This window comes from Clytia hemisphaerica, unplaced genomic scaffold, assembly GCF_902728285.1.
Source record: "Clytia hemisphaerica strain Z4C2 unplaced genomic scaffold, Clytia hemisphaerica genome assembly, whole genome shotgun sequence".
Classification (NCBI taxonomy): domain Eukaryota; kingdom Metazoa; phylum Cnidaria; class Hydrozoa; order Leptothecata; family Clytiidae; genus Clytia; species Clytia hemisphaerica.
This window is the reverse complement of record NW_027104500.1, coordinates 894104-909004: the sequence shown is the minus strand read 5'-3', so window position 1 is coordinate 909004 and position 14901 is coordinate 894104. Positions and strand designations below refer to the sequence as shown.

Below are 14901 nucleotides of genomic sequence, written 5' to 3'. Positions count from 1 at the left end.
AACGCAATGGTATGGACGCCAGTGCATGCGTAGAGTAGTGTAGCGTGCATTGATCTTCGTCCAGGAGGGCTGGGTTTGATTCCCCTCAGTGTTGTTAACTTGGCATAAATGTATCTTCAACCAGCTCGGGTAAGTTATGGCATGTCTGAAAATTACCATAATTTTTAGATCGCATTAGTCGACAGAAAATGACCAAACAAATGAATGAACATGAAGGGTACTATGATGTAGTTTCTAACCTGATGTGTAACCTAATTGTTTTTTCGCTAATTTTCGCAAAAAACCGCAAAAACTGATAATTACGTCATAATCGATGACGTCATCAAAACTAAAAATTGAATTTCTCAAGAATGGTTCATCCAATCAGAATTTTGAAAAAAATATTTTTTTAAATGTTTGACTTTAGTGAGATGCATCTTTGGTGAAAATTTTAGCACAATTGAATGAACCATTCTCGAGAAATTAAATTTTCAGTTTTGATGACGTCATCGATTATGACGCAATAATCAGTTTTTGCGGTTTTTCGCGAAAATTAGCGAAAAAACAATTAGGTTACACATCAGGTTAGAAACTACATCATAGTACCCTTCATGTTCATTCATTTGTTTGGTCATTTTCTGTCGACTAATGCGATCTAAAAATTATGGTAATTTTCATTTTTTGAGACATGCCATAACTTACCCGAGAGGCCATCCCATGCCTTATTATTAAGAAAGTCATTTAAAGATCATTAGAATAGATATGTTCCCTTCTAGGACACAACGTTGTTTCAACGTTCATCCTACGTTACATTGAAGTTATAGACGTTGATGTTCAAACTTTCGATTAAAGTTATTTGACAAATAAATAGTCGACTCTCTAATTCGATTTTCAAGGGGAAGAGAATCTTCTTCGAATTAGAGAAATATTCGAATTACAGAGACTATCTCATGTCCTTCTTAGTTAAAGGGACCGATGCTTTAGTTCGAATTACTGAGAAATTCGAATTAAAAGAAAATCAAGTTAGAGAGAGTTGTTGACGTTTGATTGACGTTCAAACAACGTTCTGTGTCAGCTATGTACGTTTTCAGTATAAAACTATATTTCTTCTTTACTTCTTTACAAAGGTGTATCTTGAATTGCGAAGGTAAACAGAATCCATCAGATAAAACAACACTTTTGGCCAAATGTAAAAATTGTAATGGTGCCAAGCCCTTATACAGTTGGGAGATGTTTGAACGAAAGGAAGGTATAGTGTGAATATTTTTTAAATAATATAAGGTTTTAATTAGAATATTCATTTAAAATCTCAATTAAAAGTCATAATAGAAGTTAAAAGTTGAAATATTTTCTTGCTGTGTCGATAGGGTTTGGAAAATATGTTTGACCCCGGGTGAAAGCGACCCTAGAGGTTACTGCTTCTACAATCGGCGCCGAAATATTTGACATAAAAGGGGAATCCTCTCAAAACTTTAGAAACCGCTAGTGATTTTTAAGGGCTTTGAAGTACGGTTGGAAAGTAGAGTTTAAATTCTGAGCTTTAACATTAGATTTAAAGGCTTAGGATCTTAGCATCTCAGGGTCTAAAAGCACAAAAATGTTCCAGTAAGGCTGAGAATAAAGCCGGGAAGCCACTTAACCTCTCCCAAATCAAAAAATCCAATGAAACAAAGTGGAGGTACAATCTCGCCCAATCTTAAAATTCTGAAAAACGTTGAAATACCCTAAATTGCCAAAATATATTTCGGCGCTGACTTTGGAAGTTATTAGCGAAGTTAAGCAAGTGTTAATTTAGACCGTTCAATGCGATATCGTAGGCCTGTGCATAAGATTTCACTTGCATGGTTTGCTTTGGCAAGTTATGTACAGGCCTACGGTATCGCACTTTACGGTCAAAATAAACCAGTGCTTAACCTCACTATGATATAGGTAAGTAGATTTACTAATTTATCACTTATCAAAAAAAATGTTAGGTGAAGGGGACGATGCATGGAAAAATGTAACGACACACTTGGCTACCATGGCAATGGTTGATATCACAAAATCCAAAAATCTGGCCATCAAGCCCAATGCATTTTCAGAAGGTGGGTTAACTTTTAAGTTTAATTCATGATATTCATGACGTAATTTTTTCTACGGAAAGACCCTGGTTTTTGCCAGTAGTGACAATTTTTATATGACTTTTATCTCGTTTAAATTTGCCACTACTGGCTAAAACTGGGGTATTTCCGTAGAAAACATTACGTCATGAATATCATGAATTTTTACATACGTGCTCCACCATATTTCATATCAGGGCAGTGTCTGCCTATTGTTATGTTATGCTGATATAAGCAAAAAAATGTTTTTCTTTTCCTCTTCCTGACTAAACTTGCTCCACACCCGTGTCAATCTAATGTGAAAAAGCTTGTAAAATAAGATTGATGAGTAAGCAAACAATATCACTCTTATTTAAAAACAAAACCTTTCAGTTTTATTTTATAAGTAAGAAAAAAACTTGATTATATGCTCCATACTAGAGCTATATTTCAATTTGTTAAAATATATTAAAATTAAAAGACGCACTACTTCCAGTTTCACGCTTAATGCGATCCTCAGGTTGATCCTAAGTTTGATTTTAATCAATTTAAAAAAAATCAAAATTCAAAATTTATTTTTAAGTGAAACAATTGCTGCAGATAAAATTAATTGAAATATTATAATATATAAATTACTAAATAAACGCCCCCTCGAATAAACGACTCTCCTAAAATCCAAAAATTTTAATAAACCCGGTACTTTACTTCTTCTCATCTTAGGTTACGAATACGTGGTCAAACTCTCTGTCTATTGGGACTTGTTCTCCCTAGACACAGGTGGTTTCTCACAATTTACAATCAAAGTTAACACGCCCCCTGCACCCACCAATGAATGGGGTGGTTGTTATGCTACGGTAAGATTATAACACCCTTGCTAAGATGATTTCTTATCTTCACTGTTTCAGTTGAACACAACGTTGTTTTGACGTCCATCTAATGTCCTTTAAAAACGCTGACCTTTATAAACCCTGGGATTAAGCTACACCGTCATCCTTGATCAGAATTTTTAGAAAAGTTGCACCCCTATGGAAGCACTTATCGATGTGGGTCAATTTATCATTCAATGAAATTTTCCGTGTAAAAATGTTTGTATAATGTAATGTGTAAAATAGTCCAGGAGCTAGAGCTCAACTACTTTTTGCCTTTACTAATTCTGATGGGCGCCATAATTCAAATCAGAAAGCGAAGATAGTATACGGCAGATTTTCTGACTATGTGTAAAATGGCCTTAAAAGCCTTTTTCAACCCTTTTCTAAATCGTTTCATATCATCTACTTTCAGGTTGGCTCTGGAAAAGCCTTAGAAACGAAATTCCAGTTGATTTGTACGGACATTGACGACATTGACAAACCCCTTCTTTACTCATGGGACTATTTACCAGTCGGCAAACCTGCAGAAGATCCGGAAAGCTGGAACCCATGCACTTTCCCTAAACCAGGTAAACTAGAGACCAATCCCCCTCCTATAGTTATAGTCGTATGTGTAATAATATGTACTAGCTTGAAAGCTAATAATAATGGACTGCCTATTTACAAAACGAATCATTCATCATCATCGTCTTTTGATGCCCAATCGCTGACGATTTCTTCTGTGGTAAATTTCGGTTTATAATGTGAAGATATTTTTGGTGTATTTTGTAATCTTTAAAGTGTACAAAAACTATTGGGGCGTCAACTAAATCTGGTGAATTCGAATCCAATCCATTTACCCTTTATCACAGTTCCACTGGGGACCCTTTCCCACTGGAAAAATTTACCAAAATATCGTCCCCGGTGGACAATTATCCTCCAATTTTTGTCCCCTCTGAAAATAATCAAATAAACCAATCCTCGCTGCTAAATATTATGCTATTTTTTCCATCCCAACTGAATTTTCTGACTTGAAAAAAAAAAGAATTAGATCAACAGCCAAAAAAATATGGAAATATCAATCCCCATCGTATTTTGGTCCGTTATTTTTATCCCCGCTGGCTGGAAAAACCCTACCGGGTCTGTAAGAAAGGGGTGTATTTAGCGTAGATGCTTTGATTGAAAATAGGTGATCACGGCGCATAATTAAACGTTTTTTTCAATTTTTAAAATTTCGCTTTATCTCTTCAACAAACAAAAATTTGGTACAATTTACTTATCGGCTTATTTGAAGCAGGGGGTGAAAGAGTTAAAATCTCTTGTTTGGCACATGCAGGTTTAGGAATACGGGAAGAATTTAATTTAAATGCTTTTAATATGCGCCTTTAACAAAAACATTTGACATCTGGGTTAGTCTGTATCAAACTTCTCTTCACAGGAATAGAACCGCGAAGTATTAGGACACATGGCAAAATAAGCTGTGGGTGGGAGGGGTACAGGCTAGAAGAGGTGTAGGGATTAATTTCGCTGCCCCTGTCTTTGACAAAAGCACTTGACATCTGGGTTAGTCTGTATCAAACTTCTCGTCACAGGAATAGAACCGCGAAGTATTGGACACATGGCAAAATAAGCTGTGGGTGGGAGTGGTACAGGCTAGACAGAGGTGTATGGAATTAATTTCGCTGCCCCCTTGTCTTTGACAAAAGCACTTGACATCTGGGTTAGTCTGTATCAAACTTCTCTTCACAGGAATAGAACCGCGAAGTATTAGGACACATGGCAAAATAAGCTGTGGGTGGGAGTGGTACAGGCTAGACAGAGGTGTATGGAATTAATTTCGCTGCCCCCTTGTCTTTGACAAAAGCACTGGACATCTGGGGTAGTCTGTATCAAACTTCTCTTCACAGGAATAGAACCGCGAAGTATTAGGACACATGGCAAAATAAGCTGTGGGTGGGAGTGGTACAGGCTAGACAGAGGTGTATGGAATTAATTTCGCTGCCCCTTTGTCTTTAACCAAAGCACTGGACATCTGGGGTAGTCTGTATCAAACTTCTCTTCACAGGAATAGAACCGCGAAGTATTAGGACACATGGCAAAATAAGCTGTGGGGTGGGAGTGGTACAGGCTAGACAGAGGTGTATGGAATTAATTTCGCTGCCCCCTTGTCTTTGACAAAAGCACTTGACATCTGGGTTAGTCTGTATCAAACTTCTCTTCACAGGAATAGAACCGCGAAGTATTAGGACACATGGCAAAATAAGCTGTGGGTGGGAGTGGTACAGGCTAGACAGAGGTGTATGGAATTAATTTCGCTGCCCCCTTGTCTTTGACAAAAGCACTTGACATCTGGGTTAGTCTGTATCAAACTTCTCTTCACAGGAATAGAACCGCGAAGTATTAGGACACATGGCAAAATAAGCTGTGGGTGGGAGTGGTACAGGCTAGACAGAGGTGTATGGAATTAATTTCGCTGCCCCTTTGTCTTTAACCAAAGCACTGGACATCTGGGGTAGTCTGTATCAAACTTCTCTTCGCAGAAAAGGAACTGTGAGGTGCGACACATGGCAAAATAAGCTGTCGGTGAGTGGTACAGGCTAGACAGAGGTGTGAAAATCTAGTTACTTTTCTCTTACAGGGTTGGGATTATCTGAAGAATTCACACTACCAGCGGGTGATCCAGAACGGAGAGACAATATGATGATTCGTGTCATTGTTTCCGATTTGTTTGGTGCTGCTATGCCACCCATTCTTTTTGAAGTCAGGGTATGTCTAACACAGAATGCTTTTTCAACACTAATCTAACGTTATAAAATCTAATAACAGATAATCTATTTTGCGTATACCACGCTCTACTCTAAAGTCATATGACGATCTGACCTGGTTGTTCAGCCAAAACAATCAAAAACGCGTTGCTTTTTGCTTGAAAACGAAAGCAAAAGCGAATGGGTCCAATATTTATGTATATGTTCGACGTTTGGTTTTAGTGTGAAAGTTTTTCTTTAGCGCAATGACCATCCTCAAAAACTTATTTTGATATCCATTCTAAATCTAGATGAAAAAGATCTAAGCAGTGCGGGAGATTCTCATACGGAGTTATTGCCCCCTTTAGAATAGATATGTGCCACGCGCTTTAGAACGAATAGTGAGTTTATGTATTCGAGATAAATCGAGGGGAACGGTATAAAGCAAAGCTGACATGGGGCCGAAATCGCCGTCCACTTTGCTCGACGACGGTAAAAACACCAAGATACCGTCGTCTATTTAGGTGAGCAAAGGCGATGTAGAGCCGTACATCAACTATCGAATTTGTTTTGTATCATTTCACTTACCGTCGCCCTCGATATCCTCCGATAAGCTCGGTAATATGTGCCACGTGCGAAGTTTCAGGATCTGCTTGGATATGAATGTCATGGGCGATAGATTGATGTTGTATTGGGATGTTCCATTTAATTTCCATGCAAGGGCATGAACGAACATTTTCAATCTAAAAAGAATTCTTAAAATTGTGTGGAAATTGGGGAAATTTCCATGGGGAAAAAAGGGGATCTATTGCCTTTGAAAAATTATACTGTTTTCTTTCTTGACAGAACTAGTTCGAGTTATAGAGAGATTTGAATAAAAGAAGCTCGAATAAGAGAGATAGTCTACTGTATTCATCTTACTATTCGCAGGTGGAGCCGAAAAAATTGGATGGTGCAGCTGTGGATGCCATGTTAAACGATGAAGCTGCTATGAGTGATCCAGCAGTTATGGGAAGTGTTATGAATGGTCTTTTAGAATCGTTGACAAATCAAGCACCTGCTGACGGTGAAAAGAAGGAAGAAAAATCATCTGTTGATGCTGCTGCGGTAAGTTGTTGACCTTCCAGCTGGCACACAACATTGGTTCAACGTTCAACTAACGTTATATGGACGTTGTGAACATTAGATTTACGTTGGAACAACGTTGTGCGCCAGTTGGGCTAGCATCGGGTCTAAAATAAGTATGTCGCTATTCGACTTAAAGAGACTCCGCAGTATTTACTTAATTTCCCTTATTCTGTCCTCTTTTTCGTTCAGCCCCTCCCCCTGCGTCACAATTAGTTTTATAGCGCAGGTTGAAGTATCCAGTGCTGACGAGTCCCAATAAGGATGAAATGCATATACTGCTCTGCCAACCAATTTCCTAAAAGAAGATAGTTAGACAGAAAATCTATAAATTTCTTTACATATACACTAAGTGAATTTTAATTCTAAACTGGTTGTGAGTTCGATTCTCGTCGGATCGTTGGTTTTCGGACGGTTCTTGTGGCTGGTTAGAAGACCCGACTGTATTCGCTTCATTGTAAAACAAAGAGCAAAATTCATGACTAATTCTAAATTTTTTTCTCTTCTTTATGCACACATAGGTCAAAAACAAAATGGTGGAAATGATTGCGAATGTCAAGATTGATTCGAACGCAGGTTGCACGATGGTTGCAAATACATTAAATGGAGCCAGTGATCCTAACGCGACACTCTCGGATGACTCCATGGTAAGCGATGTAGACTGATATCTATTCTTGATACGTGTAAGTCAAGATTACGTCATTTTTCATATCGGGAACACCTGAAAATACCGAAATTTGACCCATCTGTTTTACTATTTTTAGTAACAGTCATGGGTCACATCCCAGTATTTTCGGGTGTTTCCGATAGGTAAAATCACGTCATCTTGATTTACTTACTTGAATTGACTTTTGTGGAATGAATTGTTGTCATTCTTCTAAATACTTTCGTTTTAGGGAAAAAGAGAGAGAATAACTATCCTAGATTAAGAACTTAGATAACAATCTATTAACTGATTTTACGTCACTTACAACCAATCAGCTGTTGGGTCCGTGATGTATTGACAGAAGACATTGCAATAGCGCATATCATGAATAACTTTCTTTTTTTGCAGGGAAAATCATTGACAGCAGCATCTAATGTGGCTGGATTTGCTGGTGAACTTTCACCAGCTGAACTTGCCAGTATTGCAGCAAAGACTTTATCTGCTTCATCCAAATTTACAGGAGTCATGACTGGAGATAATGTAAAAATCTTTTATTATATATATTTTTTGTTTTGCATATTTTAACTGCTTGATGTTCTCAAAAAGCTAAAAGATTACATTTTTAAGGTTTTTTTAATGCTTAAATTTTGAATCGAATTATGTCGGTTTTTGATAGCTAAACCCTTTTTTGGTACCATTGGAAAGCTCTTTCAAAGTTCTATCTTTTCCGTGTGCCAGATTTTTGAATTAGGTCCTCAATCAAAACTATCGACATCCGAAAATATCTTTCCTGAGAGAAAAAAATTTCGCTGGTGGGACGTCAAGGAGTTAACACCAAGTCGGAATTATTTTTGATGGCTCAAAAATGACTCAAATGCAATCAGAAAGGGTCAAAAATTATTTCCTGGCTCGTTAATAGAGCAAAAATATAGTAAAAATAAAATGTATATCATGTACTAAAAACACGAATCCCATGAAATAGGCTAATGTCCTGTCAGCTCATAGATAGCCGAGTCGGCATTCCGTTGACTTCGTAGAAACAATCGAAAGACAATCTTAATGTCCCAGTACTTGGCTAATCACGTTAAATTTATAGTGTGTAAAAAAAAAGCGGTCAAATTTAGTATTTTAAATGAAGTAGGTGTCACCGACCTTTATATACCCTGGACCAAGTTTCTCAATCCCGGCCAAGCAAAATCTTTGATCGGAGTTTTTTGAAAAGTGGTACCCTAATGGCGGTGCTACTCAATAGCGGTGTAATTGCATCAAGAGCGCTAGATCTACTTTCCCTCGAAAAATTTTGATGATGTAGCGTCATTTTTTACCACTGCAATGGCTTCTTTACGGATACCAATTCAAAAAAAACTTCGATAAAAGATGGCGGATATAGCTTAGTCCAGGGATATATAAAGGTCAGTGGTAGGTATGTGCAATAAATATTTTTCCTTTCTTTTTCACAACCAGGCTGCTGATAATATGAAGGCCGCGATGGATTCAGAAGCTCTCCTTACATCTGGTGCAGCAGGGAACATGGTTGCAGGTGAAGAACCTACTGCAATTGTGACTGCAAATGGTAAAACCAAAGTCTCATGTATTGATCCTCGTGACCCGACCGCTATTGAAGGCTTTACAATGCCCGATATGTCAGATGGGGAAGACGAACCAGAATGCCAGGGAGCTACCGTAAGTTTCATCACCCGCAATACATGGGTTGCTAAATTATATCAATGCAGTCAAAACATGTGATTACTCGAAAAAGTTCACGTGATTTTATTCCCATGTTACTTGCTTTACAACTTACAGTTGATAACTTTATTAGTGTCAATTAATTCGAACCCATCAGAAATAAAGGTCATGTAGCAAACACATTAAAATTTCGAGTAAAAACGTGATTTGACTACAAAATTTATTTTTTCAACCTGTATATTCTTGATATGCGTAAGTCATTTTTCTAACGTAAAAAACACGAAAAACCAGGATTTGACCTCTCTCTGTTACTAAAAATAGAAACACAGAGGTAAAATCCGGCTTTTTTCAGGTGTTTCCGTTAGAGAAAATATGACGTCATCTTGATTTGCACAAGAATACTAGAAATGACTTTACAACCGCCTTAAGACCATATAGAGACATGACTCTTGTCTAGCGTAGTTAACTAAGCCCGTATTCACAAGGCTAGGACACACGGCTAATGGCAATATAGCGTTTTCGGTGCTTTAAAGATTTTTTTTATATTTACGGATTTTAAGTTTACCTTGGAATACAGTTATTCAGTCACAACTTACCATCAGATTTATCCTGGTGACTGAATCAAACTAGCTTAGATTTCTAGGCTAACTCTTGTCCGTAAGTCAGATCATACACATGCGCAGGATTAACGAGGGTTATTCGTTTTAACGCGCATCCAACGTTCAGACCCCCGTTCGGAGCCCCTCTGTTTAGTTATTTTTAAAAATATTCTTAGCTATCACAAGCTGAATTGCTATAAATTGCTATAAACCTGGTTTTAGCTTATCGTTACCTTATTTGTTTTTTTTTATTTAATATACAATCCCGGGCTTCCCCGTATATGAAATTTTGAAAAATTGAACGGGACGTTAGAGTATGACACTAGATACAAAGCCTCTTCATGTGATTACCCCTCCCAGAGCTTATCATAGATTTCAAATTATTTCACTTTTCCTTTTTTTTTCGTGTGTAGAACCCTGAAGGCAACAATCGTTATGGATTCTCAAAAACAGCTGGTTCTGTCCACGGCGGTACCAAAGGTCTCAGTTTATCTGCTGGTTTCGGTAAAAAGAAGAAAGTTGCTAATCTAACCAAACCCATCCGATTAGTTTTACCGAACAATGATGTGATCCCACCACCTGAGACGCACAATGCGTATTGTGAGATCATGCGCGTCGTTCATTTGGTCGAATGTAAAGAGAATCAATCGAATATCTTCATGAAAATGAAACCATTACATAATAATTATACAGACAAGTTGTTCATCTTTATGAATAAAGGTATAACAATTTTTTTCATTTTCATTATTGCCAACTGTAAATATTCAAAAGAAATTGGTAGGCGCTTAATTTCCACCTAATTTCTTGTCTAAGTGCTGATTTTTTTTCTCGCCTTTTGGCATTTTAATTCAACGTGAGAATTAAAGCGTAGTTTGTCATCAATAAGAATACCTAAGAGTTTAACCTGATTTTTAACTTTGACTTTGATATTACCAATAGCAAAAATATTTAAAGGTTCAAATCTTCCGAGAAACATAATTTGAAACTTGTCTGAATTAGCAACAAGCCCATTGATCTTAAACCAGTGTAGAATATTTTGAATTTCGATATTGAGTTTCAAATTAACTTCATCGATTGCAAAAAGGGTCATCAGCAAAGTTATAAAGTCCGCCTCACGGGTAGAGAGTAAAAGATCGTTTGGTACTTTTTTTAAGTTTCGAGGTCTTACATGTACCACTTTCCTATTTATCTTTGAAAAGTTTCATCCCTGCGTATACCTTTAAATCTTGAATTTTTTCCGTCTCAAACGGAAATCTATCTCAGCGAGGAATGTAAAGAGATTTTTCCGTCTGAAAATTTCGTATAATTCACCAAATTTTCAAGAATATTTGCTGTGTAGAATCTATTCTCCGTCTCAAACGAGAAAAACCTTGCTTTTGACTACTCTAATCTCACTCTAATTTCTTCTCAGGTATCGCTCCATCTTTGATCGATCACCAACACAATTGCACACTTCCTAACCCTTATCCGGACAACTTTGAGAACATGACACAAGCGGAGCAAGATCATTTTGAAAATGAAGAACGATGGAGATGCTTTATTACGTCAACTGCTATGAATGATACTTGTACTGGCAGGTAAGGAATAATAGCTGAGTGGTCCAAGCCATAGACTTATAAAGCCCGATCAAAGATTTTGATATAGAGCTCAATAGGTGGGGAGTGATAGCTGAGTGGTCCAAGCCATAGACTTATAAAGCCCGATCAAAGATTTTGATAGAATAGACATTCCTTTTTCTATAAGCTGAGGAAAAAGATTTCCCTTGACGCCCTTTTTGATAATTATTCAACACGGAAATAGACCGACTCTGCTTTTCCGCGTGTTTACTTAGAGGGGAAAACTATACTTAAAGGTTTTATTTTTGCACAAGTGTTCCCGTTTCATATCAGACGCATATTTCATATCAGGGCAGTGTTTTCTTATTGTTATGTTGTGCTGATATAAAAAAAATGTTTTACTTTTCCTCTTTCCGACCAATCTTGCTCAACATCCGTGTCAATCCAATATGAAAAAGCTTGTAAATTAAAATCGATGAGTAAGCAAACAATATCAATCTTATTTAAAAACAAAACCTTTAAGTATAATATTTCAATTTCAGATGGTGTGTGGGCGTGATACAATTCCGGGAAGGCAATTTAACGGAAATGATGAAACCTCGTGATTATCCACTGGAGAAAGCGCGTTGTCAGAAATTGAATTATACATTTTACGCGTATACACGTGCTTGCTTGTACTGGGATGAACCTAAGAAACGGTTTAAGGGAGATGGATGCAAGGTAAATATTTTAATATACATTAGATTCTCTTCTTGTGTTTCTCTGCACAATTAACAGTGCTCAATCTCTCCCGGGGGGGGGGGGTACTTAGACAAATGGAGGTTACGGTATGTGCCGCCCTTAAGGGTACCTTTTTTGGACTTCCAAAGTCCCGCTAAGGGTCGGAAAAATCAGAAAATCAAATTTCAGTCCCACTACACTAAGGGTCGGAAAAATAGGAAAATTTCAACTTTTTACCCCCTGAAAGATCGAAATTTGGTCAAAATTGGTCAAAATTGGTCAAATTTGGTCAAATTTGTCCTGCTAAGGGTCGTAAAATTCCCAAACTTTTCCTTTGTTTTCTCCTTTTTAGTCTTGGTAAGGGTCCAAAGTTCGAAAGTCGGGCGGCATCCCCCTCCGTCAGCTCCCTAGTACCCACCCCCGGGGTTTCTCTGCACAATTAAGAGTGCTTAATACTTGAGTAGAGCTTGCTACATAAAGATTAAGAAACAGTTGATTCACCATATAACTCGAACACGCACGGGGAACTTAGATTTGTTCGAGTTAAGGAAATTTCGAGTTATGGAGTAAGTTTTATAAGTCAGTGGCAGCTGAAGGGGCCATTAAACTTGTTCGAGAGTTAAGGAGGGATTCGAGTTATAGAGGTTTGAGTTAAAGAGACTTCAGTGTACAAGGTACCTCAAAAGTATAAAGGTTTTATGGTAGACTGTGTTCAGAATAATGCATATTTTTATAATGTTATTTTGTTTCGTAAAGAGATCAAGCAAACTGTTAAGATTTGACTCAACTTTTGGAGTCAATTTTCATTTTTTAAGTCTAAAGAGTTACTATTATTTTATTTCATTATTATCAAACTCTAGACAAAATCGTAAACGCTATCCCATTTCTTTTTTATCCAGGCTAGTCCTGAAACTTCAGACAAAGAGACCATTTGTTATTGTGACCATTTAACTGATTTCGGTGGTGGCGGTCCATTTGCCGAGCCTAACCCAATCGATTTTGGCGCCGCTTTGTCTGGTTTTGGTAACATCGGAGACAACCCGACTGTTTTTTCTGTGGTGTTGTCTATATTTGGGTTATATCTGATCATGTTGGTTTGGGCACGCTGGAAGGATAAAAAGGACATAGCTATGGTGAGTATGGTTTATTCTTTTGATTTTTATGATTTTTTAACGACTTTGATCATACCCTTATTTCAGTAGCCTTAACTAGCCCGACCCGCAATTATTCTATCACTTTGTTCGGCTTTCACGAGTTTGCGTTGATATATACGTTTTTCGTTTTTGACAGATTGCTTTCTAAATATTCAGTTCGAAGTAACGAGTCTCATTTCCATTGTTTTCAAGAAGTTTTTTTCCATCTCTTTACACTCACCACGCACCATTAGAGATAGATTTCAGTGTTCAATTTGCCAATCCAGATCGGATTCAGAACTTTATTTCTCTACCTGATATCGTCCTTCACATGACTATAGGTTCAAAATAAGTACTTTACAAAATTCAAAGTTTTACTGTGGTGGTCATCTTTGAGATTGAGATTGCCCTTTTTTCATGTACAATCATGGTCGTAATATTTTGAGAATATAGCCTGGAAGTCTGCCAACCCCTCCCAAATTGAAATATTCGATTAAGTTAAAGAGATAGCCTAAAATCGACTTTCTCGCCAGAACTTTAAATCTTGAAAAACGTTAAAATAACCGGAATTCTCATTCTTTTTCGACCATGATTGTAGATTACAATAGTCAATGTTTTCATATGACAAAAAGGCCAATCTCAAAGGCAGAAAAAGAATTGCAAGATTTCCTTATTTTCCAAGACACCTATTTTGAGATTGAACTATTCGTCATGTGGACGATGACGATATGTAACCATTGAATCCTTACTATCATCAAGGCTAAACTTGGTTGGGCTTTTCCAGAAAAAAAACGTACACCCCCTAATGAGGAGCTCCAACCTTTTGTGAACTACCACCTTGGAATTCCAGGCAATTTTAGGATCATACCCCTCTGGAATTTCGAATTTTTACAGATTTTCAATCATTACCCCCATGGAAATGCACTTATTTTTGACGGATTTTTGTCTACTGCTATGGAATTCCACTGCATTTCAAGCATACTCCCTTGGAATGGAAATGGACCTCCTCAACAGGGGGTGCACGGTTTTTTTCTGGAAAAGCCCAATATTTTTTCTCCATTTTTATCCAACAGAACGCTTTATACCCCCTTGAAGATAACCATCCTAATGACACATACTTTTACGAACTGTCTGTTTCTACTGGTTACCAATCGAACGCTGGAACGACTTCAGAACTCTTCATTACTTTGCATGGTACACTTGGTAAGTAAAAACTGAAGGCAATCTCCTACCCAGTCTCTTAACTTGGCTTTTTGCAGATACCAGCTGGCCAAAAACGTTGTTTCAACGTTTATCTAATGTCCACAACGTCTATATATAGCGTTAGATGAACGTTGAAACAACGTTATATGCCAGCCGGGATTCTAATAACAATTCTATCATAAATGATTGCATTATCAAACATAACCACAGAACGGTGCAAAGTTTTTGAGTCGGATTTCCGAAGGGCAAAGCAAGTTTTGGGTCGGATTTCCGAAGTGTAAAGCAAGTTTTTGGCTCGGATTTCCGAAGGCTAAAGCAAATTTTTGATTAGATTTACATACACAGTTTGACTATGTTCTCATAGTTTAAATTTACTTCATTTTCTTTAATTTCTTACGCCCTCTTTTAGGTGAATCATCACCACGAAAATTGACACCAACCGATCGAAAATGTTTCCAAAAAGCTGGCCAAGATAACTTTTTGCTCGCTGTACCATACAGTTTAGGCGATCTAAAGGCTATCGAGATTTGGCATAACAATACTGGTGCATCACCTGGATGGTTTCATATGGAAACTAATGTAAG

The 14901-nt window shown here is 37.4% G+C and overlaps 1 protein-coding gene across 1 annotated transcript in view; it reads left to right on the top strand.

Moving 5' to 3' along the window:
- LOC136821754 (polycystin family receptor for egg jelly-like) overlaps positions 1-14901 on the top strand; it is a 62537-nt gene that overhangs the window by 34282 nt on the left and 13354 nt on the right. The window contains exons 26-40 of the mRNA XM_067077964.1: positions 1107-1228; positions 1953-2063; positions 2778-2911; positions 3339-3495; positions 5544-5671; positions 6580-6756; positions 7296-7421; positions 7829-7960; positions 8885-9103; positions 10119-10425; positions 11117-11282; positions 11804-11981; positions 12881-13114; positions 14188-14317; positions 14727-14896. Coding sequence (XP_066934065.1) covers positions 1107-1228; positions 1953-2063; positions 2778-2911; positions 3339-3495; positions 5544-5671; positions 6580-6756; positions 7296-7421; positions 7829-7960; positions 8885-9103; positions 10119-10425; positions 11117-11282; positions 11804-11981; positions 12881-13114; positions 14188-14317; positions 14727-14896 — 2491 coding nt within the window. The remainder of the gene's footprint in view (positions 1-1106; positions 1229-1952; positions 2064-2777; positions 2912-3338; positions 3496-5543; positions 5672-6579; positions 6757-7295; positions 7422-7828; positions 7961-8884; positions 9104-10118; positions 10426-11116; positions 11283-11803; positions 11982-12880; positions 13115-14187; positions 14318-14726; positions 14897-14901) is intronic.